A 26,442-nucleotide genomic window follows, 5' to 3' on the forward strand; every position below is an offset into this window, starting at 1 on the left:
GCACAAAATCACCAAGAATAACATCTTATAAGTGCCGTGTAAGCGCGTGCGGCCTTCCAAGCTCAACGCCTTTGCCCTCCATAGATCAGCCAGACTCGCGCTGGCTGTAGCTTTTAACCTTTAATTACCTTGAGCACAACTCTAGAATAAGCGACAAACTGCAATGTGTATGGAATGATCATGGTTACATCTGCAATGGAAAATCATGTTATTATTCTGGTACCTGCAAGGAAAAAGATCAAACTGAAATTATAGCCATCACTGTAAATGCAAAATATAATGTAAGGTCAAAAACTTCAATTTATATTTAATGCAAAGCTGGTTATATACTTCTAATGAACTAATAATGCCATATTAAAATAATGAATGAAAATGAGAAAAACATCCCCTCCTTATTTTACACATGTTAAGATTTTTTTTTTTTTTCCACAGATCTCTCCAACTATTGAGGACCCGGAGGTGTTTAAAGACATCGAGAAGCAAATAGAGAGAGCGTCCAGACACGGTGCAGCCTGAGTTCATCAGTGGGATGCCAACAGGACAGTCTAAGCAGTTTCTGGCAACACAAAAGTCACTCCATTAATAATAAGTGTGCAAAAATGCTCATGCTACGCACAAAGTGCTGCAAATGTGAGCACAATTTCTCAGTGAAATAAGAAACTTTTCTTGTTTTCTAAATTAAGAAAAGGTAGACATTGATGTCTAGCCTTTGGAAACCAGTCCAGATCCACACAAGTGGATTCATATTTCTATTTTGAATGGATCATACAGTTAGATCTAGAAATAACTGAATAATCATTTTTATGATTCTGGCTATCAGTCATGAAACAAAAGTAATGCAACTAAAGTGCAGACCTGTGTGTTTAATGCAAGGGAGTGAACAAAAACGTCATATGAAGCATTTAGCATTTGTTAATGTAGTCACTTTATGTTACTAACAAAGGCTAAATCCAAATGAATGAACAGCTTTAGCTGGAACGGCGTGTTGTTTGTTCTTGTTTTGATTTTTGGATACATTTTGGCTGCCGAGTTGGCATTTTGTGGTGCTTTTTCTCACAAAGGCATGACAAAAAGGGGAGCAATACCATAAAAGGGGGAAATATTTTTTACTACAGAACAAAAAGTAAATGACACACACACAAAAAACAACAGCTTGTAAACAAGCCCCCTATACTGCTACTATATGTGTGTGTATAATTTTTTTTAAAAGTCCGTCCAATTAACGCACTTTCAGGCTGTGAGATCGAACTGAATGACTAACCCTGTGTTATCAGAATCAAATTATTAACATTTTGATGAATGTTATTATAGTTAAAACTACAACTAGAGGTGAAAAAGTTGACTGAAATTCAAAGCTAGACTTTTGAAAAAATAAAAGCTGAAATGATTGTGAACAAAAACATACAAATTTTCCTAAATCTTGCCCCGAGGATATGCCCTCCATACAAATTTAACACTGAAACTAATAGAAACTAACCTAAAACTAAACATTTTCAAACAATACAAATTAAATGAGAAAACCCAAACTAACTGGAAATCAAAAACAATTCATGCAAAACAGGGTTACATTACAGAATACAGGTGCCATATTCATTATAACATAAAATTGTTCTGCCCTTTGTATATGTATTGAAAACAACATAATAATGTGAATGCAAAGTATGGCTTTGTTATTCATGAAAAATAATGAAGACTCATTGACAGTATCTTTCTTTTTTTTTTTTTTGTTTTATTGACAATGAAAATTTGTTTGCTCACCACTGTTTCGACCAAAGTACAAGAAGTAGTAAAAAAAATAAAAATAAAAATAAAAAAAAAAAGGGGGGGGGGGGGGGACAGGACACAAAATAAAGCGATTTGTTGTTCGTGCAAATCGAAGAAATTAAAATGAAAAATTAAAAGCTTTTAAGACTTGATTTTGAGTCGTCCGTCGGAAATAACTAAAAGACAGATAACAGGGCAGCACGGCAGGTCACCCTGTGAAAACTGACAGAAAAAGCGTTAACGATTACACCAAATGTAAGTCACAGCAAGCAACAGGGTTTTTTTTTTGTTTGTTTGTTTTATCATTAAGTCACCTCACTTCAACATGGTCATATACACTCTACACACACTATGAGCTAAAGCAGTCTGTCTTTCAGTTATTTCATCTGTTTGTCTGAAAGGAGGGAGGAGGGGGGGAGAAGGCCAGCTCGGCTAAAAGTGTAGTTGTCCTTTTTGTGTAAATGCATCGCCTGACGAAACATACAGTACAACAAGTGACATGTTCTATGTATGACGCACTGCCTCTTCTTTTTTCCCCCCTTTGATCTCTGAGAGGAAGTTTTGTGCGACTTCAGAGAGCATCGGCGTCTCTTTTATTTTGTCCTTGGCTACTAAATAGTCCGTTGAGTTGATGCGTTTTTGTTTTTTATTTGTTTTTTGTTTTTTTTAAAGAAAGTGCTTGTCATGTTTTTCCTGCGTGTCGACACATCCCCTCAAAATGCTTTTTTTAAAAATGAGTCCATAAGAAAGGATCACGTAGTTGCTAGAATGGGGACTAGAAGTTGTTTTTTCCCCCACCACTAGAGGGTGTGTTTTGCCACAACATCCAGTCTCTTCCTCTCACTTTATGGTGCAGCACAGGATCATCATCGTCATAATTATCATTATCATCATCAGCAGCAGCACAATGAAAAAATAAAACCATATGTACAAAATGATCTAGAGGGATGGGGTAATATGTTAAGAGCAGCATATAGTAATCTATGGTCCACTAAATGAGGTGGCAGAGATGGGGTTTTTTTGTTTGTTTTTTTTGCACAAACTGAATATCTTTTTATACATGTGTTTGTGTGTGTGCATATATATATATATATATTTATGTGTGTGCATATATATATATATATGTATATATTAAAAATGGCATATTTATATTAATTTACAGATAACCTACACATCTCCTGTAGAAGAAATACACAGTACATTATGCTTTGACAAGTAACTGTACATGTAAAAGGTAGAAATGGGACAGCCTGCAGGACAGTTTAGCACCGGCGTCTGGTGCCCACATTATAGGGGACGAAAAGGGGTTGTGGATGTGGGGGTGGTGTTAGAGAGGAGAGCAGGGCTTCTTGGCAGTGCGTGTCAGAATGGTTCACTCCTCAGCAGGTTTCACCCATCCAGCAGCTCCACTAATTAGTCTCCTTTCAGAACTGCACCTTAAGGGGAAACAGTGAGTAAATTTTAATGAGAGAGCACTTAGTTATTTTTACCCCATTTTTCGATGTTTCGAGGTGAACCTTTGACCTTTCTTGTAGGTATCAGCTAAACAAGATGGATAAAGATGCTTTCAGATATATTTAGTGGCATCCTTATTTTAATGAATCAGCCTTTAAAAGAACTTTCAAAGGGACCTCTTAAAATCCCCCATATTTTCTGTTAAAATTGTAGATTCTTATATTAAATATAGCCAATTTTTCATGAAATGAGTGTATGAAAGTAATCCCTGTGAGGCAAAAATTCATACTTCAGAGTGATCTAAATGCTCAATTTCAGATGGGGATAACAGATTAGAAAAACTAATGAGGTCAACTCAGGCACAGGAGCCCCAGGGGTATTTTCAGGTTTCTTCCAATTGGGAACAGATGAGAATTAATGGCAAGGCAAGGATTGCCCACAGGAAATCAGAATATTTGATCACCAATAAATACAGCGTAGGCTCATGTGCAGCCTGCTTTCGCCCTCTGGGGAAACCCTTGACAAGCCCCTCCTACAAATTCTGTAAAAAATTCTGTTTGACTATGTTCTCATTGGCTGCCCCTTGCAAACTAAAGGGGATAGGAGTTAAAGTCCAGCAAATAGAAATATGAAGCTAGAGCAGACTAGATTCACCACAGTGGACTGAGTCAGGTGCCCAAGATGCAGTTTTTTTTCCTCCCACGTTCTAACTGGCATACATATATAACCTGTATACAAAGAACCAGCACAAAAGTCCAATGACTGGGAATTTGGCTCTTGTTAATAAAACACGAGGCTCCCTGGAAACATAGTTTTCAGCTTTAAGAGGTAAATATTGATCATCTGGTACCGGCAGTTTCATAGAGCCTGATCTTATTTTATGCAGCCCCATTTACATATGTGACATAGCTGAGGTAACTAAGTTATGCATAATGATTAATTACTTCCCTGTCTGCTTAATGGATGGTGTTAAAGTCTTCTTCTACACATTTTTTTATGCACTCAGTTTATTGACAGGCTTCATTGCGTTCTTTCAGCTCAGCCACACAACTTCAACAACAGTGTTTTGGGCTGTAAGCTGTTCTAAAGTGCGGCTCAGCGCACAGCAGAGACATAACTGAACACAGCAGCAGATAATGACAGGTCTGCTGCTGTATAGCGCCTATAAAACTCTTCACTCCCATCGGATGTTTTCATGCTTTACTGCTTTGCAACTTCAAACTGAGGAGGTTTAATGTTGCTACTAAACAAATCCCCCCAAAAAGTAAGTAGGTAAATATTTTATCAAGTTTTGCACCTTCAGTAAATACTGCTCCTGAAATGCAGAAGCCTGCAAAGGTATGCAAATGTCTTACTGTATCGTTCTGGTACAGTATCCCCAGTTTCTGAAATGCTCTGAACTTTGCATCATTTACTTTTTTTGCTGTGTAGGAGTATAACAAGCTGGTGAGAGCATTAGAAACTGCCTGCACAATGATCTTATTATAGTTATAACACAGCACCTTTTCCCTCATTGATTCAACCCCCTCTGCTGTGCTCTACCTTTCCCTACACACTTATTTCACTTTAACCTTAGTCCTTATTGCATGACTGAAATGCCTGAACTGGTACAGCCACAACAATAAAACCACCTTCCTAATCTTACAACAAATCTGCTCTGACCTGTCAGGTCATGGACAGTTGACCTTTGGGGATGTCCTGTTGTGCCTGGTAGTAAAATGTTTGAGTCCTTGGGGTTATTGAATCAGGCTTGTTTTGGAACATCCTGCTCAGTTTGCTTGGTCTTACAGCAGTGTAGAGACAAAGGTTTGCAACCGCATTGCAAAAAGATGATCAGTGTTACTTCTCTGCTGTTAATGTTGTGGCTGATCAGTGTAAATGCACTGATGACAGCCTATGTCACAGAGGTGATTCAAGAAGACACAAGTTCAAATATTAGGACGTTGTTTCGTTAGTAAACATTGAGCTGAGGTCTTGTAAAGTTTTATGATTACCGACTCATTTCAACAATTTTTAACTGTTTTTAAGGACTCTCTCTTGTTTTTTTTTTTTGTGTTTTTTTTAGCAAAACATAATTATGTTTAATGTCTCATTGTTTGGGAAACTGGAATCTTAAAAATTGTTTTTCAGCTTTTAGCATCTGGTTGCTAGTTAAATTGTGAGGGAACGTCTCTGTGGTGCAGATGCAGAAAGACGGCACAGTGAGATGGCATCCCAAATCAAAGAAAATACTTCAGAGAAATTACAGTTTTTCATTGCACCTGGCAGGACAAAGAAAGCAGTTGGATAGGAGAGTAGGGCAAGCTCACTTAGTAATCTGTGAAGTCTGGATAAGTTTCATAAGGCCTTCTACGGCAGCCGTGAACAGTCATAATCATGTAAATGAACTTTGTTAACTAATTTCTGTGTTAGACGCTCCTTGTTTATCTGAAAAGCTGATTTTTAAAGCTTTGACCATAACTGACTCATCTTTTTTGGACAGACATTAAAGGGGAGACATCAGGATGGGACCACAGCTCCCTGCATGCCCTGCTGTCTCCTATCACCTTATCACAGCTACCTGGCCAAAACACCGCAGAGCCTCGCCAAGCCGACCAGACAAATATGCTTATCTTGGGGGGGAAATATGGCCCTCGTCTCTTTCATCCAGTATCTGTTTTAAGTGCTTCTGAGGAAAGCTGTGCATTAAACAGGGCGAGATTCTGTGTTGTGTTACATACAGTGTACAGTTTAAGGTCCCTCTCTTCCTCCTCTCAGCAGGAGTAGGTTCTCACCGTGGAGCTATCCAGTCGCTGCACCGCAGATGGTCCAACTGTAGGGGAGACAGTTAGGGGGGAATTATCATGAAGTCTGAATATTTAGGTTCCTACTGTGCAAGATGGATCCAGAGGGAAAGGAAACATTATTTCTACTTCCTTACCACCCCAAACCACAAGGTTAGAGATTCTCAACAGGGAAAAGAAACATTTTCTGAGTAGCATGTTCCTGCAGTAGAGGAGGCTGCAGTTTCAGGACTGCATCTAAGGGGAAATATTTCTTTTACCTAAGAACTACCTACCAAACGATTACCAAGGACAAGGTTTCTAGAACGCGCTGTGAGCACTGACAGTAACACTTTTTTTGTTTGTATTTCATCCAAATATGACAAAGGAATGTTGATACAATCAGTGTCTATCTAGGTATTTAGAGTCTCCACATTTAATTTGAGAGCTGAAGAAGTCTCTTGGATGAGATGTGAAGTGTCTTTAAAGAAGTTCAGTCCCTTTCTTTCCAAGCTTCTTAATCTATCAGCTTTATTAAATCTAATATTAAAGCAAACATTTTGCAGTTTAACTCAAGTTTATAGTTGTGTAATCAAAATCTAAAGTTCACATTTCAGGACACAATTTAACCAACATAGAAGTGACTTAAACCTGCACTTTATCTAATGGCCACCAGGGGGCTGTCAACCATTCCTGTTGCCCATTTGTATTAGGGTTTTGCAGATAAGTGACCAATAACCACATGAGGTTAACCTGTCCAGCATTTTAAACATGCCACACTTTTGATGACAATGTAGAATCGAGTGAGTAAGGGCCCAGTCACACGGGCGTAAGTCGCACCGGCTGTGAAGGAAAAATGGTTTGTGACGCACTTTTTCTTTTAGTTTTACCACTACTGTGGTACTGTGTTAGCGACTGTTTGCAGAAAACCAATGAAAACTACAGGCAGCCCTCGCCACCAAAAACAATCACTAGGAAGTTTCTGCTGCAGCAACTTCTTTGCAACTGATTTCACCCAGTAACTCCCAGGAACCCAGCTAAGGTTGTATCACATCCAAAGTGGTGGACAACTTTTGGAGTCACGTGAGAAACTTCAAAAAAACGTGCACAGAGTACCGTTCATGTTGTATTCCAGTCTATTTTACCATGTTGTTTTGTCTCTGCATCCCTTCACATATGTGGGCGAGATCCAGCCAAAGCATCTGATTCTATCTTTACTTCTACCTGACAATGAGGTAATTGTGCAAAGCTGCATAACATGCAAGAACTGCAAGACAGAAAGTACTGTATGAAAATGCAAAGTGATTGGTTGCTCTTTTGAGGTCATCCAATTCAGTAGGTGGAAGAGTCAAACAAACTTTGATCATGGTAGTGGTCACTGTGGGCCTGAAACTATATAGTCTCCTCTATTGCAGGAGCATTGTCTTCCTTTTTCCACACAATGGCAGTTACTTGTAGTGACACCATCATAGAAGTAGTCATGGATCACTCAAAGGAAATTCCTGTTTTGAGTGGACATCACCAGCGACTAGATATCAGTGAGCTGTGGACATCACAGATCAGGGGACAGAGTGAGTAGAGACAGAGGAACACACGAAGGCTGTTTCTGTGTTATTGGGAACACCTTGTTAGAAGAGAACGCTGGCCAAAAATCAGTATATTTTGATGAGTTCCCATCGTGTATTACTGCATGGCATAATTGATAATGATTTCCTTTAAAGGATAATTCTGGTTTATTGTGATCTTGAGTTATATAGTGTGCATATAGGATATAGTACAGTCTTAATGAGCAGATTGAGTTTACTCATTTTTAGTAGGACCTGAAATACCTAAACTTTCTTTAACTTAACCATTATGGATGGGCAGAAATTTGTATAAGTATAGCCGAATAGTTTTAATATTTACAAGAGCTCAAAATACTCAAAAGTTGAACTCATTTTCCTAATGAAGGCTGTCACGGATAGCTGAAAGTGACAACTAACTGTTGTTTTAATTGCTGAGATATGGGAATGTGGCAACAAAAGGTAGTTCAGAGCAGTGTGGTGATCACACAGGTTTTAAACTGATCCCCTAACAGCCCAAAACCTTTCAAGATAAAACAAACAATTGCTCATTCATTAGGTAGTTTAATAAGTAGTTTTACAGTAGAGAGTTTACTTTAACCAACCTGTGCTCAGTGTCTGAACTGTGCTAAACTGTGGAAGGTCTTTCTGTTCAGCTCTGTCCTTTTTTAGCATCTACGTCAATCTCTGTGGTTTAAGGTTTCAATTGTGTCCCAGTTCATGCTTTCAGATCTCACTCTCTTAAATACAGGGTTTGTCATCAAATTGGCAGACTTCCATTATTTTTTATTGAGGTTCAACTTTCTGTGTAGTGCAAGAAGAGTAGTCTAATGCTCCCAAATCTCAGCAATTTCTTTAGCAAGAACAATATTACCATTTTAAAAAACAAAACCCAAACTACCCAAATTTCACAAACCAGCATTGCCCTTTAATATTAAGACTGTTTTAGCCAGAGTCCTCTTTAACAGTAAAGGGTTGAGGAATCGCACAAACTGTCAGTTTTAGTTTGAAAAACATTCAAGATGTACTGTTCACCTATGTAAACCTCCTGATTCAGGCCAACTTACATAGCACCGCTCAGCCACTTTTTGTTTTGCTGCTTCATTACTTCAAGGGTTAAACCAACAAGCATGGGTCCTAATCCATAACTTGACCCCTAGTTTGTTTTTAACTACCAGGGTGAAAGGCCATCTATTTTGCAGCTCTGCAAAACAATACCCTTGGAGTTGGATATTAAAGAGAGCTAATTATAGAAAGAGAAAAGAGAGGCGAGGGTGATAGACCACAAAGAAAAGGAGAGATACAGCAGGACAGTGGTTGGCAGAGACCATGTAAAGAGGAGGGAATATATGTAGACTAATACTACAAATAACAATATTAACACACGCAGGGCCAACAAGCCCAGGACCTTCAGATGGGCTGACCTTGAAACCAATCCAAATACATGTCGTCAGGACTGTCATCCAGCGCCTCATAGAGGACTGCAGAGCAGCCGTCACAGAGTCAGAGAGAACAAGAGACACAGTCAGAATGCTCCTCTCACACAGCAGGGGCAGGAACTCCTGCTCCCAGGTGAGATGCTTTCATCTCCCTGTTCAACAGGCAGACATAACCTATGTTTTGTTTGAAAGCCAGGCTTGAGAAATGCGACAGTGTCATGTGTGAGAAATGAAGTGCACTTACCCTCGGGGGGCAGTCTTCTGGAGTGACCGGATGTTGCGGTGAGACGGAAGCCAGCAGGAAGTGTTTCTGCTGATCCAGGCATCATACTGATACCATGGATGTCCCGGGGAGGGAACTGCCTCCGCCACGATGGGCCTCGGAAGTCTTTGTCATCGCACTGAGTGACAGAATGATAGAGAGCTTGTTTTTAGACAGAAAAGTTAAATAATTGAGGTGAGAGAAGAAAGTTTCAAGAGTAGTCTTTGACTACTATCCCGAGTCCAAACGGCTCTCGCTCTCACCACCTGGTTCAGGCCTTAAGACCGGTTTGTGGCTCTCCTTTCCCTCCTGGCAACCTCCGGGACTATTGTCCTTTCAAAGTGAAGTTACACCTTTGTTAAACATGTTGATTGCAGTGGTACTTCTATTCAGTAAGTAGTTGATGACTTGTTTAAAGGCAAGTTGGCATCTTCCATACAGACTATGGGTGACAGCAGCAATCTGCTAAGCAACCACAGGAAGGTTTATGGTCCGGCACCCCCTTTACTACTGATTTCACCTAGCAACAGCCAGCAACCGGTCGGGGCTGCCGAGTGGTTTGTTAACATATCATTCCATAGCAACAAGAGGCTACCAGGAGATCTCAAACTTGTCTATAGGCCTGTGCAACTGAGGCCTAATGACACTGATAAGCTTAATGCTTCAACATAAGTGAAAACAAAACATCCTGGCAGAGCTCATTACTTTTAAAGGGTAACATGACATGTAGGATTTTGGATTTTCTTTTACAAACTAACTTCACAATTTGTAAGAGTATTCGTTATATTTAACTATCTAATAAAGTTGATAGAATGTGACTGTTAGAAATCCTTTTAAAGGCTTAGTTTTCACATTTCACCTCACAGTGGTGTGATGCCTTGTGGGTGATAGTTACTTCTTACCTCATCCAGTCTTCTGTCAGTGCCCAGCGCCAGCAGATTATTGTACTCTCGCTCCAGAATCTGACGTGCCTGAGGGGAAGAGGAAGGAGAACAAAAAAAAAAAAAAAAAGACAACACATTCAGAAGGCCAGCTATTCTTAGCTGCATGGTAGCCGAGGCAGCTGACACATTACGTTATTCGTGGATTTTACCCGAGTATAGAGATGAGATAAGCAGTGAAAATTCACAGGGAAACTTGCCAGGGTGACAGTTGGCAAATCTGCATGCTCTGATTTAGATTCCACCGGCTTTTGAAGGCTGATACCAGCATTCCTCTATTTTTGGACTGAAGCTGGCGACTGATGATATTTCTGCCCATAATTTACACCTTTAATTTTTTTTTTTCAATGTCTATGCCAAAAAAAGAGCTCCAAAAAATATCTCAATCGCAATAAAGATTTTCTGTTTCCAGCTGGAAAAACGTTAGACCAACTTAATGTTGTTGTTAGTGCACAGTCAAATCTGCCAAAGAAAATTGACTAGACTGCACAGTGCAGCTGCAGTAGTACCTGAGTGTTTTGTGTGGGGATCTGGAGGAGCAGTGCCAGGCTGCTGTAGTCAAAGTTATCATCCAGGGCAACCAGAGCTCCATGCACACCGCTTTCCAGCAGGATGTTGGCGTAGTCCCTCAGGCCTATGCTCTGCACCCAGCGGATGACCCGCTCATTACTCCACACCAGAACGTCTGCAGAGACAAGTATGGACTTCAAATGTTTTCACATATGTTTGGTTTATTACAACATTTTTGTACCTGAAAAAGTGTCAACTGAACTTGCACATTTTACCAGATTTAAAATACTTTTAGACTAGATGTTAGTCTGGAAATTTCTGATAGAGTAAGATTTCACACACAGTTCATACAAAGCGGAAATAAGAACAACTGTTAGTTATTCATTTTATGTTTTAAAGGAACTGTCACAGAAATACAGTTATGTTTTCATGCAGGAACTCAAGACAAATCATGGAGGAAATTTTCAGCCTTGGCGAAGATGCGCACTCTCAAACTGCTCGTGTCTTGGATGTACTTGCCTCTCATTTCATGCTGGCTTTGCTCCCTGCGTCTCTCCAGCTCCTTCCTGTCATAGTTGAGCTTCTTCAGACACATGATCCCATACTGTAAACTTGTTCTGATTTCAGGAAAACAAAGTTAAAAAGAAACGGATGCCCTCTCAGCTTAGCACCTCCCAAAAAGCCTTTTATAATATGAGTTACTAGAGCCAGATCAAACATTTTGTACATATATTATAAGTATGATGCAAGTCTACTACCTGTGGAAGCTGTCCACCATTTTAAGGTGCACCCTCAAGTCCTTCTTGGTGAGGTGGTCCAGCATACGGGCATCCACGAGGCACTCCATGAAGTAGCTGCGGTACTGAGGTAGTCCTAGACTGGGCAACCACTCGTTCCCTATCCACTCATGGTTCATGTCACCATAGGCAAGAGTCTAATAGAAAACACATTTAACAAGATGTTTAACATAACTCGCCAAACCAATTGCACGTTTTCACTCTGTCTGTAAGAGACAACAGGCTTTCCACCCACCTGTGCCCAGCTGCCCTCTTCAGACTCCGACTTCTGGCTCAAACACAGGGGAAAGAAAATGAAGACCAATTGTCACTTTTAGAACAATAACAAATCCTTAAAGTGCATCCAAATCAAACTGATAGTGCATGAGGAGATCCTGAAGGGAAACACAAATTTCAGCAGCAGCTGTTATACACCTTATGGCTTATGATGTTTTTTGTTTTTCATACCCAATCAAAAGTAGACCCTGTCAAAATTGGCATTTGCTGTAGTGTTCCAGCAATTTCGATAGCTGAAGGAAGGTGCTTTTATTTATTTTTTAACTTAATTTACCTTAAATTGCATGTAAGTGGATGACAATGGAGACTCAATTAAAATAATGGGACAATCTGAATCCAGTTAATTATGATACAATATGGTAATAAAATAAATCAAACAAAAAACCTCCCAAAACTTACCCATCATTTTATAACGAACACTCTGCCTGCTACACTGACACTTGCCTCCGGAGCAGCCTGAGAATGAGGTGATGAAACGTCTCTCCACACGTTTACAAGTTTCTCTATTTCTAAGATTGGTATTTTGATTAAACTCTACGGCATGCAGTTTCATAAGGATAAGTCCCCTGTATGCGAAAAAGCTGACTGCGAAATGTGATTTAAATAACTCTGACATCTGGTATGTGGTGAGTAACAACACCACAGAAATAAACAGCTGAGAATTGATGATTCGTGACCTTTCATTATGGAGCATCACTGAGCCAAAGAACAGTGAACGGTGACTCAAACCTTCATTGAGGCATCAGCAGCTGCTAAAAGCTTCAAGCTGGCCATTAGTGTTGAGAAGAGGTTCATAGACCGGGGAAGGGTTTAAGCACTTCATGTCTTCTCCATTAGAAACCATTCATATTTTTCCACAACCACCCTCTGATAATCGCACTTATACCACCAGACAAATATGAGTGACAGAAAGAAAAGGGTAACCGTTAAAGGACACAGCAGGACTGACCGTTTTGGAAGGGGCTGCCAGGGTCTCCATCTCCTCATGGGTCACCCATACATTGCCTGATGGCTATAAGGGGCAGAGCCCAAGAGACAGAGCAGCAGCGGGGTTGGTAGTAGAGGTCCGGTAGGAGGGGCAAGCAGTGTTAAAGAAGAAGAGCAGCACCACTGTAAGCCAATAGTGTTATAGCATCACAGTCAGATGATGAACTGGCCCCAAACCCGCCAGGGGTCAAAGGGCATATGCAAAGGACAAAAACACAAAGTATAACACAGGACATATGCATACAATACATACACAAGAGACACAGATAACAGGGACATTTGGCATGCACAACATTTAAGACTGAATAAATTAGTAACCAATACCAACAGACATGTAAATTACACGTTACCCATCTATTCACCTTCCACTAGCAGACAGCCAGTTCACTCAAACAAGCGAAACAAAACACATCTCTAATGGTGTCTGTCCATATCATTCACACCTACAGGTCCAACTAACAACAGTAGTGATGATTATGTTAATTGTCTTGGCTACTCTACGTGATAAATTAGTAAGAAAGGCAGTTAAATGGACCTGGATTATGTTTGGGGATTTTTCCATTAATGATGTTCTTATTAATGGATTAAAAAAATACAGTAACATAATGCTAACCTTTAATAAACCTCTCTGTGTGACTGTATTACATTATTTTTTAATTTATTGTTTTTTAAGCTGGTTTCTCTCATTGTTGTCCGTTTGGCTGCATTGAGTTGTCACTGTTGAGCAAAAGAATGACTGTTCAGCAGCTACAGGATCAGATATTATTGCCTAGATAATAAAAATGTAAGGCAGTGATTTCCAGTCAAGGGTCACTATAGGACAGATGGGGCAACTATGGCTCAGGAGATAGAGCAGGTCGTCTAGCAGTCGTCTAGCAGGTCGAAAACGTCCCAATGCGTCCATTGGAGCGTGAAAATTTGAGGGCATATAAGGTGAATGGGTGAATAAGGCCTGTAGTGAAAAGTGCTTTAAATGGTAAATGGCCTGTATAGCGCTTTACTAGTCCTTAAGGACCTCAAAGCGCTTTACACATCCAGTCATCCACCCATTCACACACACATTCACACACCGGTGATGGCAAGCTACATTGTAGCCACAGCCACCCTGGGGCGCACTGACAGAGGCGAGGCTGCCGAACACTGGCGCCACCGGGCCCTCTGACCACCACCAGTAGGCAACGGGTGAAGTGTCTTGCCCAAGGACACAATGACAGAGACTGTCCAAGCCGGGGCTCGAACCGGCAACCTTCCGATTACAAGGCGAACTCCCAACTCTTGAGCCACGATCGCCCCACGATCGTATCTCACCAGATAAGTTAATTTTCACTTTTCTATTTGAACTAAGCACCAGTCTATTTAAACTGGACTGGTTTAATATGTGTGCATATTACTGTAGAAAGTAATTACTCTGGAAAAAAATCAAATGTAATTAAAAAAACATAGAAGTGAAAGTTACTATTGTGTGCTAATAGCAAAAAAAATTGCTAAAGAAACTGCGAAAAGTATGAACAGGGGGATGAAGTTGTTAGCTTGGGATACATGGAGAATAAAAAAGTAGTATAAACTAAATGTGAAAAGGAAGGGTGGGTCTGACTGTGAAGCAGCACGCTCATTTACTAATGACTTGCGATCGTTAGCCATTGACCGTGAGGTTTCGCATTATAGGTAATTATCCATTATGAAATGGATATGACCAAGATTTATAGTATAAAATATAAATAAAATCAACAAATTGATCTGTGAAGGGGTTCTTGAGTCCATCTGACAGGTGTTTGAAGGTAAAACATTTAAAAAGGTTGGGATGAAATGGTAAAAGGTAAAAACCATTGCATTTTTCTGGTTTCAACGAGGCTGGGAAGCCACCTGAGTCTTTACACTCTCTAGAGTTTCTGCTTGACATGCACATCCTGCTGCATTTACAAGGTCAATTAACCCCCTCTGTTAAGTGCAGAGGTTTTAAGTGTGAGGCCTGCCACAGTTGGGGGAGTTTGATTGGACTCGTCTCTGGCTCTGTAATGAAAATTTCATGAGGTGTGGAAGTGGAGCTAAGTGGTGGAAGAGAGGGTGAGGTGAAGGGGTAGCACAGCGGAGAGTACCGGCAAAGTTACTAAACAACAGGAGAGGTGAGAAGAGATTCTGAGCTATAATGCTTGCATGCATACTAGCAGCATCTAAAAACAACTTTAATGAATGCTCCTGGCTGGGTTTATACAGCCAATGCAACTTCTCACGTCTGCGTGATATATGAGCTGCACTGTAAGTCTAAGTGTACCTTTTGTATAACAGCATATTTGCTCTGCAGTGTGAACAGTTGCGATCATTAAGGAACAGCAGAGTCCTCAGAGTCTGTATGCAATTATCATGACAGGAGGGAGCAATGAAAGCAACTGTGGTGTGGAATAACTGGCAAGCTAAATTACAGTACACGTAGGAGCCATGTTTTACAGACTGGGCCATCACCAACTCCCACTGTAATATACGCTTACTTATCATAAAGCAACTATTAAAAACCACAGACAACTTGGATGTGATGGTAAGGACTGAGCGTGTTACCCATGCGTGAAGATGTGGTGTATGCAAGCAGGGAAGCTCATGTCCCAAAAATATTTGCTAGAACTGTTTTGGAGGCAGAAATTATGATTGCAATAACCTTTTTTTTCTTGCAGAAGTGTTGCAGTACATGTATGTGCACTATAACCAATGTGACCTAGTTAGCTATAGCTAGCTAGAGCTTCAAGTGCTTTACCTACATCATAAAAAACACATTTAAAAAAAAATCACAATGAAAAACTAAAAATACACATGACCAAACTCACAAAAACTCAATTTAAAAGGTGCAAAACAGACAGAATGTATGTTGAAGGAATGGCTCCACATCTCAGGATTTAAAACCACAAGATTAAACCAGGAAGTTGTTAGCTTAGCTTTGTATAAAGATGGGAAACAGCCGTGTAAAGTCAGGTCTATCCAGCATCTTGAAAAATCACTAATTCCTTTTTTGTTTCGTTTTTTGTGCGGGTAGATATGCGGTTTATTATCATTTTCTGATATACCTAGGCTAGCTAGGCTAACTGCTTTCCCATGTCCAAATCCTTGTTCCTTCTTTGTCTGTTTTTTTGCCAATTCTGTTGTTACAAATTATGAGAAAATTTCCCTCCTTTAGAGCAACGCTTCCTTCAACAAATATGTGTGGAAATAAAATTCCCACATTTTCCGTGTAACTCACGGTTCTGGAGGTGGGCGGGGCCGAGGGGCTGGTGAGGGAGACCATTTCTTGGATTGCCAAGCGAAGTTTGAGGCGGTGCAGAGGGTTACTGATTCCGATCTCCCGCTGGATTTCGGTGTCAGATAGGGCCGACATGATGGCACCGCTCTTCACGTTGGCACGACATGCTGCCACGTACCAGGCCGGCATCCCCAACCACAACTTCATCACACAGAGGTGAGGAGACAACAGTGTTAACCTGAAAGACTGAGTACTTATTTGGCAATAAAAATCATGTTAAAAAAACAAACAAAAAACTTTCAGTCAAATATATTTTAATATCAGCCTTAATCCTATATGGCGCCATCTTTAACTAGAACATTGTGCTGGAGGATTAGGGAGGTCATGAACTGGCTTGTGAATGTACATATGCTAGTAAACATTAGGGGGCAGAAGAGTGTCTGTATTTTGGGTCCTTTAGCTGTATATTCCAGTGTTTTCTTAAACGTCACTGAGTCACTACAGTGATCATCACATATTCTTAAATTTCTATTCTGTGCTACTGTTCGGTAAATATCCATGCAAGTGATTGAAAACTGGGTCATAACTTCATACTTCAATAAAAGTAAAGCTACATCCATCATACGCGCTTCAATTATTAATATACCTATAGGTGATAGGTGACCATTTACCTCCAGCCACGCAACAACAGTAGGACCGTCCCACTGGGCAAAAGGTAAACCCTTTCTCCTAGCCTCCTCCAGCAGCTCGTGTCTGAGGGCAGGGACAGAGGAGACCTGGTATGAACACATGAATTTGTACATCCTGAACACACATTTGTTCAGTCTAACAAAACACCAGACTTTCTTACATCTCGCATCCTAAAACCTGCTCACATGCTCTTCACAAACTCCTGCAGTTAACGTTGTGCTGTTGCAGATCTGTGTGTGTGTGTAGTACACAAAGAGGATTGTACTCATTCGCATTTTATCTCTCGGTCCAGCCTGTACTCCTATAGCATTGAAAGGGGCAATAATTCATCATTGACTTCTGTGCTAACGGACAGTGGAGCGCAGATATGCACAGCTGTATCTGCACTCAGAGAAACACACAGGCCTTGCATTAATGCAATTCACTGACTTCACTGAATCCATAGTCCTTTAGGCTAGCTCATCCCTGTCATGTCTGCAATACGGAGGGCTAAAGCTGACATAATTAAAAGAAATCAATAAATGGCTGACATTAAATTCCTCTCAATAAATAATTGAAAAATAATGCAGAAATTATACAATTATGACAGGTGAGAATCCCATTTGAATTGTAACCATATTTTTGTTATTCCCCTGTTTATTATTATTTCCATTTATTTTGTCTTTTTGTTAAACCTTGGTGGTTTAGACTTTGGCCAGTTCTGAGACTAGGAGGAGACACAAATCTCGGGGAGGGTTGTGTCAGGAAGGGCATCTGGCATAAAAATCTGCCAAATAAAATATGAAAAGAAATCCACTGTGGTGAATCCTTGTGAATAATGTTACAGATGAAGAAAAGGTTTGTTTATTTGTAAGTTTTCTTTATGCATTTACACCTTTGTGTTCTATTTGTGAGCTTGGTGTTGATTAGCCAAAAGCTGCCAAGTTGACCCTTGACAGTTTCTATAAGCAGAAATGCACAAATAAACGAAACAAAACAAACACAAGAAAAGAAAAGCTTGGTGAAATAGAGACAAAAAAATGCTAAGAATATATAATACAGAAATAGAAAAGACATGATGACCCCCTCCATTAAGTTCCACCTTATTGTGCGCTCGAGTTACATCCGCAGCTATGCCGTACGAGGCGTTTACCCTGGTAGGATTTCCCAAGGTAAACTGGTCCTGGAGGTGCAAGGCCAGGTCCCCCCCCTCAAAAGACTGCTATGAAGAACACAGCACGCTCCTCGTGGCCTGGTCTTAGCCCTTTATACACACGAGGCAGCGCTCCCATGGATCCATCACCTACGGGACAAGCCATAGGTGTGTGGTGCAGAGTAAATCAAGGTGGTGTAAGCCTTGGCAAACCAATCCCCAGTTCCTTAAACTGGTTCTTGGGATGTTGGAAGCTGAGGTATTTCAGCCATATCCAAGTGGGAGGAAGCCCCCGGGCAGACGCAGGAAATGCTGGAGAGATTTTGTCTCTCAGGTGGTTTGGGAACACCTCTGAGGAGGTGGATAAAGAGAAGATCTGGGAATCTCTGCTTCGATGGCTACTCCCAGAACCAAGACCCGGGTGAGTGTCAGGAAAAAAAACATGGATGGAAAATATTTGGAATGGAAATAAAAAAATAAACAGAGTAAATAATGCAACGGTCTGTCATTATTTTTAATGATTTAATTAATGCCTTATTATCTAAATGTTTTTATTATTTTTAATATTATTTTGAATGCATCTCAAGTCACATCTATTTACTGAGACATTTAGGCATTTGCATATTTTTGATTTTTGGTAGTTATGACTGTATACTATTTGTAAGCTAATATAAAATGTTACCTTTAAATTACATAACAGATGCAGCTACGGAGAGCAAGCTGTCTCTAGTAATTTAAGACTTGCTACTTAAAGTTTGCAATAGTTCAACCTGGAACTCTAAATTTCTTTCTGCATATAAAATATGTTCACACTATATTTAGAGGATTGCTTCAACCTTGGCAGAAGTACTCCATCAACAACAATGCCCACACCTGGAAAGCACAGTGCTGCAGTTATCTGCTCAGTGATTCTGGGCACCACACTAAACACGATTATCCATCTCATCGTAGTTTTTTTCTGCAGAGATAGATTTTCATTTGTTTCGGATGTTTGAATCATGCAGTCGGGTGTTTTTAAGTGAAACTTGTCTTCACACTTTCTCGGCTGTGCTCCATGTTTTGTTTTTTTTAGCAGGTGTTGAAGTGTAACATCTGAGGTCTAAGTACTATTTTGTTATGCTTCCTTTTGAGGGTAGCTTTGAGCACTGGAAACAACCTATTCAGCCCAATGCAATTTGCACCATATCGACAAGGAGAAGCAAATAGATACTCTTTGTCTGTCATGCAAAGAGCTATTTGTGTTGTCCTCCCACATTCAGCGAGATACAGAACTGATAAACAGCCTAAAAATGCCTGATGAACAGGGGACTGAGGAACACACTCGTACTCACATCCACGCACGAAAAAACAACAACAACACAGTTCCTATTCTATTTTGTGAACACATTTCATAACAAAATGGAAAAAAAAATCAAACTCTGAATCAACCTCCCCTTCCCCGATTGTGTTGTCAAAGAACTTGACAAATGGAAGGAGAGGGCTTTGTAATAAACATGATACATGTAGCACTCTCAGCATTGAAGGCCTCGGTGTGGTGAAAGGGCACTTAAACACACCACACATGGCATACAAAGGCCTACAGGTGACAGAGGAAATGTGTTCATCCAAACACAACCAGATACATTCACTGTCTTATCTATCCAGCACATGGGGAAGATAGCTCATGTTTTATGTTCAGGTCAAGTCTAATGCATGGAGAAATACATCCACTGAACATAGCTGGGGGAAAAGGGAAGTAAGGAGACAGTTATGATAAATCATACAACCAAAAAGAACCTCTGACATTCTCATAACCAGATGTTGCAGCTGGTTATTTCACACAAATAGATAAGAGACACAGATAAGGAGAGGAAAACATTCTGGGTATAAAAATTGGGCCCCAGGTTTAGCGGCGGCACATTCTCTGTCCAGCCATGGATGCAGCTGCCATTGAACTGTAAAAAGGGGGGGAAGAAAAAGTGCTCATGTGGTAAATGAAAAAAAAGAAAAGAAAGAAAGCAATGGCATCATTAACAGCCATGAAGGATAGATAGAGACGTCAGCTTTGGCACTGGTTCTTTCAGGAGAGGACGGATGAGCAGACACACAGAAGAGATGACACAAAGGGCAAAATGGCTGAGACAATGTCATATCCAGGAGGGCATTTATACATCCTCACAACTTACCCGCTTTGTTAGAGTCAGAGGATGATGAGAGGGAGAGGAAGGGTAAGAGAGGAGAGAGTCAAAGAAGAGAGAAAGAGGGAGAAAGAGAGCGACGGGGAGACAAAAGTACACACATGTTAATGAGTTTATAGGCAAATTCACCCTACGGCTCTAAACACAAACACTTGCACTCCCACTCACTTGCGCACACACACAGAGACACATATCTCACAATGGAAGACATTCTTTAACAGGAGCATCTGTAGAGCAGTCCAAAAAAAGTCATCTTCTACAATGCAGTCCTGATCACATCTCGTGCAGCAGAAGAAATGAGAAATGCACTGAAACACAGCAAGACCCTCCCCTCCATGGCCTTACATTCAAATGCTCAGTTACATTCAGATACTTGTTGTTACCTCTTGAAGGAAAACAAAACACACCAACAATGAGATCACAGCAGTACTGATCAACCAAGATGCTGAAATGGAAATAGTGCAGGCAGCTTAATGGCATGCAGTGAGGAGGAGGAGGAGGCACCAAGATGCAAGGTGGTGGCGTGTGGTCTGAATCCCGGACACTGCTATGAAGAAGTCGGTGCAGTGGAAGGAAAACAACACATTTGTCAACATACGGAACAACAGTAATCTCTATTGACCAAACTACATGGGAGGCAAAGTTATCCGTCATGACAACTCAATGTGCACTTCGAGCAAATGACATTCATCATTTGGCACTGAGGCATGGCAAATGCGCACACACACACGAACATACACGCACATTTATTCTGAAACACTCCAGCTGAGAGAGCCGATGTGTGAAGGGGTTTCCCTTTTGTTTCTTCCCCCCCAAGAAGGCACCTAATGTGTCTGAGTGTAATCTATGGGTGGTGGGTTAGGAAAGCCATCTATAGCTTCCAAAGTGACAAAGAACCTTTGTGCGATTAATTGGCTTTTTAGCCTGGATCAATAGTGTGACTTTGGCTGTGTGTCTGAATACAATGGGGCTGATCTGTGCTCGTGGATACTGATCGAGTTTCTGCTTTGTATTGATCCTGTTCTCAGGATTAAATCGGTTATGGTAGAATATACAGTGAAAGAAAAGAGGTTAAAGGCAAACCCAGGAAAAGGAGGGTGTAGCCATTGTCTCTATACCATGTTCAGACTGGTTTATATACTGCAATGTAGCAGTGAGTGGGAATTCTCAAGAAAGTTTGATGGATTGTTTCCAAAGAAAATGTTTCTTCTCACAGGGTACCTAAATGTCTGTGTTATTATATTAAATGGATACTGCTGGGTGTGCATTAAGGGACTATGATGATACTAACTCCACCTCAAAATGTTGTAGTGAAGTGGCACTTAGGATAAAAGCTTACTTCTTTTTCAATCTGCGGTCCTTCTCGGCCTGAGTGCCCAACTTGCTCACCCCCATGTCCTGGCCCGCCATGTCTGAATCCATCATTGTTGCTGTGGAGAACATAATCAGATACTGTTATTATGAATGAATGAATGAATAAATAAATACATAAATAAATAAATAGTGTATTTGTATTTTTAGTTGGCAACCAGTTAAATAAATTCATCTACTACAAAGAGACAGACTGCAATGTGAATGTCTGTCTGCATTTATAATATATTGTTTGCAAACCTTTGCCATTCTGTCTGAGAGTGACTGCAGTCCGCAATTGTTTGCAGAGGTTAAAGATGGGAGGCAACCTGTCCCCAGTCGCCCCCAGTTGTGACTGAAAGTAGTCATCCAGGTTGCTGAGGGTGTTGCACACTCAATCTCTTGACCACTTGGTCACTACAACTACTTCCATTCGTTCAATGAATACAAAAAAAACCTAAATGCAACTGGGCAACCTCCAATCATTTTCCCACCTTTGTATTTTAATTCTAGTGTAGCTGAGCCATAAAACAGAGCCTTCAAAATTGAAACTAGTAGGTGATGACACTGTGGCTATGCCAAGCTGATGCATTTTTAGTGTGTTTATGCTGCTAACATGAAGTTATACGTTGACTAGCTGTAGCAGTAGAATTCTAAGTAGTACTGTCCAGTTTGTAAACTCTTCTTAGCTGGCAAAAATTGCAGCTAAGAGTGCTTTTTAAAAAGTTTTTTTTTTTAGACAAAATAGACCAAATTGTAATAGTATTAATTAAAATATCCCAGCGCTGTACTCGCCTTGTGGATCTACCATGACCTGTCTGTGTGCTAGGTGTGCCAGTCGGCCTTTTTCCTTCTTGCCAAATAATCGTCCGATGGAGGATTTAATGCCCTTCTTCTTTGGCTGCTTGTGGAGGGAGTCCTGGCTGCTGGCTACACTACTTAGGGCACTGGCTTCAGCCTCTAAAGAAGCCACAATCCTGAGGACAAAAACATACAGACAGTATTCAGAAAAGGAGTGTTTGCAACATTTTAATTTTATGAGATAATCAAAGGTTTTCCATTATAAGCTTATGTTAAGAAGTATATTTGTCATCTCAAGTACCTTTTATTTAATGCCCTGCTGTGTTACTCTAACTCGTTCTGTTATTAACTTTTGAAATGAAAGTTTACTGACTTGTATTCCGGGAATATTTGCTGCTTATAGCAAATGTACTTTTTGAGCATTTTATGCAAATTATTGAAGCTTCATCTCATCTGATATCACTGCAACAGTGATACTTTAGCTTTACTTTAGTGATACTTTAGCTGTGCTTTAGCTTTAATCATCCAGATATTGAGAAAGTACTGAAGTACTGTAATATCTTGGGTGTTGAAATATTATTCATAGCACAAATTGCAGCTGAACTGGCAAGTACTAATTGGGCAGTATACTATCTAATTTTCATCAAAAGCAAGAATAGGATGACAGCATCATCTACAAACACACATCATCGAGAACCTTTTTAAGAAATGCCTTCACTTACAGCAGGCACTTACCCTCGTGCATCGTTGTGCGAGGAGGCTGGCAGTGTGTGTGTCATTCGGACAGTGCGTGGCGTCGGAGGGGGGGATGTCTCACACTTAATGGTGGCCTTGTCCTCGCGGCCATCCTCATCCACCGCTGCTATCTGAGGGATGAAGGCAAAGGGGCGGAGCATTACAAGTGACCTAGGACACCAGTAAGTCAACAATTTTGTGACGGTGTCACTGCAGCAACCATTACAGCTCTGAGTTATAGTCAAATGGTATCATATTTAAAATCTGTTGAGCAAACTCTTGGTGTGTGTACCTTTCTCCTGTGTTTCCTCAAATCACTGGGCTGTATGGTGAAGGAAAAACAGAAAAAAAAACTATCAATATCCACGTGTTAAAGCATGAACAAAAACTTGAACTCCTGCATGCTGGTGAAAAATAAAACAATTAGCTCACTTATAGAAATATCATGTACCATTAGAAGCTCATGAGCCATTGCCCAATACCAGACCACCTATTTAGAGATCAGCACTGAGGAATAAAGAAAGACTGGTAAACAAGTCAGTTGAATAATCAATAAAATCAAAGCCTTATTGCTTTGAAATCCCATGGGTAAAGAAGACATTTACACTGATCCCACTAGACACCTGGGTTGAATGATGATAGTCGAGAGAGCTCTCCAATGTGTTTGTTGCGTTGCTACCTTCTAGAGCATTTTCAATACAGTTATCTGACAAATAATATGGCTTGCTGTGTGATAAACAGGTCTGTGGTACAGTTTTGATAAGTGAAGTTCTCTTATTTTATGTGAACCACATTGAGAAAAGGACCTGTCCACCTACACATTACACCTACACGAGCTGCTCGGCCATGAAAGCCATGCTATGAAGCTCCCACTGCACGGTTTTTGTGCTGATATTAATGCTAGAGGAGGTTTGGAACTCTGTAGTTATTGAGTCAACGGAGCTTTGGCAACTTTTACACTCAATGCTTCTCAGCACTTGGCAACTCTGCTCTGCAACTTTAATCTGGCTTCAAGAAAACCAATAGGTGACATAATAAAGTTTCACATGCCGGGAAACTGTATTTTGTACTAACTGCATTACTATTCCCAGACTTCTAAACAAAGACCACATTTACAGTTTACATGGTGCTCTTGCAGGTAAAAAGATGGCAATTTATTGATGCAACATACATTATGTAAACAAAGGTCTGTAGTAGGATCTGTAGATGGTATGATAGAAGATGTCTCGCACGTGGTGATGTAACATACCAGTGTCATGACCCCCATGCGCTCCATGTCCCGGGCAGGGCTTCGAGGATCAAGCTTAGGTGTGGAGTGTCCGCTGGGTGGGGAAGAGGAGGCAAGTGAGGAGGCAGTTGCTGAGGCAGTGATGGAGGCTCCGTGGTGGTGCATTCGAGCCAGGTTTAGACCCTCGAGGCTAACGCTGGCCACTCGGTTCTCAATCTCCTCTGCTCGCAGCTCTGTTGACTCCTTCTCTTCCTGGATTAGCCTGGTATCAGGAAAATGCTGTGATTATTTTTCTATGTAAAACTTTTAAAAAAAAGAATCAAGCTGTGCAATTTTTAGCTAACTTAAAAAGCAAAAAATATAGAAGCTATTCTGCTACAAAAATAGCCTCAGCTTTCAAGTTCTTTAAAGGTAGATTTCAGCAGATTTGCAACGCTCAGTCCTTTAAGTCCCTGCAGTATCAGGTAAAGTAATTAAAGGACAAACTAAAGAGTTAAAAGGCTAAAAGTCGGGTAATTAACCACACTCTGTATCTAACTTTGTAATTAGCTGAAAGCTCAACACTTTAGATTCATGATCACTTTACACAATAAGACCGCATTAAATCTTTCTAAAAGAAATGTAGCGCTGTGTCTTTTGATGTAGATGTAAATTAGCAAAGACCACAAGGCACATTAACAGCCCTTGAAATAAAGAAGTAAGTAAAGTTGTGCCTGGGGGTCATGAATACTTATTGGCACAAGATAATTACAGCATTATCAAGCAAGAGGCACCTCACATTTCCCAAAACACTGAGTGCATACAAGAATAGTGTTTGGGTCACATACGGGAAGAGTAATCTACAGACACCTTTAGTGGTTTACCTGTGAGCTCGGCAGACACACATTTTGTCTAGAGAGTGAATTACTATGCGGCTCATTTTCTCTAGGGCACTTTTTATCTTGCTTCTGTGGTTACTAGCTTGAACACAAGGCAACCAAAATCAATGTGGGTGTGTTAATTTTTAATTCTAAAAGCAGAGTTTTTGGGTGAAATATTACTTTAGCAACCAAGGGCAAACAAGGTGGAGTTATGGAAGCAGAATATCGCTCCAAACTTTAAAGTCTTTCCAAACATGATCTTAAAAACATATCAAGTTGGTCTCCAGTAAAGTGGATTTAGAACGAGGAGGCGGATCAATACGTCTGGAAATCTGGTCTTCAGTATTAAATTTATACAACGGCGTGTGTCAGCTACCGGATCTCCTTGTTGATTGCGTCCAGCTGCTCCTGAAGCATCATGGCCAGAGTTTGTGCATCGGAGTGACCACTGGGAGACAGCAGGTCCATGGAGCTGAACAACGTCTCCCTATCGTCGTCGTCAATGTCAGACATTTCCGTGTCGCTCTCAAAGTGGTGGCCTCCCAGGACCCCCAACTGCTGTGAGCGCCATTCAGGCTCCCCCAGTGACTTTGCCTGCATACAGAGACAGAGTGAAACTGTGACTACAAAACAATATCTTATTAGTTATGAACTAATATTTTGAGATCATTACTGGAAACTGAAAACATAGTCATGCAATACAATTTTATGAGAAGCACTTATGCTTTCCCCCCCCCCCCCCCCCCCGATTATGTCTTATTACTAACTCTAATAAGACTTAATGACTTCTCTAAGCAGTAGTAGTGGCGACACACCAAAAGATGGAAATGGTTTTTGTTTCATTTAAAAGCAGTATCCTATATATTTATAATGTGTCCTGCACTCATACTTGAATTACCATAACCTGTATTTAGAATCCAAAAACTTTAAACCTCCAAAATAAGAGCCTACAGAAAATGTTCACGTTAAGCCTGTCAATAATGTTATATTAAAGGTTCAAGGCCCAATTCAGACCCAGTACATTGTTGCCAGGTCTTTGTCTCTGGTCATCATATTTGGTAAATGTAGTGTGTAACCCCTTCATTCCAATCAAGGTATGCCGGAAAGCATCTCTGAATGCACAATACATAGAGCCTAGAAGCAGATGGGCTACAGCAGCAGAAGACCACACAGAGTCCCACTCCTGTCAAGAACAAGAAAGCGAGGCTACACTTTACCTGAGCTCATTAAAATTGGACAACAGAAGATATGAAAAATGTTCTCTAGTCTGATGAGTCTTGATTTCTGCTGCTACTTTTAGGATGGCAGGGTCAGAATTTGTTACAAACATCATCAGAACATGGATTCATCCCGCCTTGTGTGAACAGTTCAGACTGCTGCTATCAGTGTAATGGTATGGGGAATAGGCTTCATGTCACAAAGCTCAATCATGTCAAACTGGTTTCTCAAACATAACAATAAATTTACAGCAATCAGAAAGTCTCTACA

At 40.5% G+C, this 26,442-nt stretch overlaps 2 protein-coding genes across 6 annotated transcripts in view; one reads left to right on the plus strand and one right to left on the minus strand.

Annotated features, from left to right (window-relative positions):
* Window positions 1–2,725, plus strand: part of acss3 (acyl-CoA synthetase short chain family member 3) — a 68,302-nt gene extending 65,577 nt beyond the window's left edge. Inside the window, exon 16 of the mRNA XM_085386156.1 lies at window positions 433–2,725. Coding sequence (XP_085242282.1) covers window positions 433–516 — 84 coding nt within the window. The 3' untranslated portion in view covers window positions 517–2,725. The remainder of the gene's footprint in view (window positions 1–432) is intronic.
* Window positions 2,726–2,867: 142 nt separating this feature from the next.
* Window positions 2,868–26,442, minus strand: part of ppfia2 (PTPRF interacting protein alpha 2) — a 187,343-nt gene continuing 163,768 nt past the window's right edge. For 2 of the 5 annotated variants that reach the window (XM_085386151.1, XM_085386150.1), the window contains exons 15-32: window positions 25,331–25,548; window positions 24,116–24,356; window positions 23,159–23,188; window positions 22,867–22,997; window positions 22,126–22,307; window positions 21,320–21,410; window positions 16,653–16,734; window positions 15,982–16,182; window positions 12,718–12,780; window positions 11,728–11,760; window positions 11,454–11,629; window positions 11,215–11,312; window positions 10,695–10,870; window positions 10,147–10,215; window positions 9,227–9,383; window positions 8,968–9,024; window positions 5,940–6,031; window positions 2,868–3,200 (exon numbers count right to left, since the gene is read on the minus strand). In XM_085386151.1, coding sequence (XP_085242277.1) covers window positions 5,973–6,031; window positions 8,968–9,024; window positions 9,227–9,383; window positions 10,147–10,215; window positions 10,695–10,870; window positions 11,215–11,312; window positions 11,454–11,629; window positions 11,728–11,760; window positions 12,718–12,780; window positions 15,982–16,182; window positions 16,653–16,734; window positions 21,320–21,410; window positions 22,126–22,307; window positions 22,867–22,997; window positions 23,159–23,188; window positions 24,116–24,356; window positions 25,331–25,548 — 2,064 coding nt within the window. In that variant the 3' untranslated portion in view covers window positions 2,868–3,200; window positions 5,940–5,972. The remainder of the gene's footprint in view (window positions 3,201–5,939; window positions 6,032–8,967; window positions 9,025–9,226; window positions 9,384–10,146; window positions 10,216–10,694; window positions 10,871–11,214; window positions 11,313–11,453; window positions 11,630–11,727; window positions 11,761–12,717; window positions 12,781–15,981; window positions 16,183–16,652; window positions 16,735–21,319; window positions 21,411–22,125; window positions 22,308–22,866; window positions 22,998–23,158; window positions 23,189–24,115; window positions 24,357–25,330; window positions 25,549–26,442) is intronic. The other 3 variants (XM_085386152.1, XM_085386155.1, XM_085386154.1) reach the window with 3 other exon arrangements.

The sequence above is a fragment of the Rhamphochromis longiceps genome, linkage group LG17 (assembly GCF_057381845.1).
Source record: "Rhamphochromis longiceps isolate RC_006_pf linkage group LG17, R_longiceps_female_GT1.1, whole genome shotgun sequence".
Taxonomy (NCBI): domain Eukaryota; kingdom Metazoa; phylum Chordata; class Actinopteri; order Cichliformes; family Cichlidae; genus Rhamphochromis; species Rhamphochromis longiceps.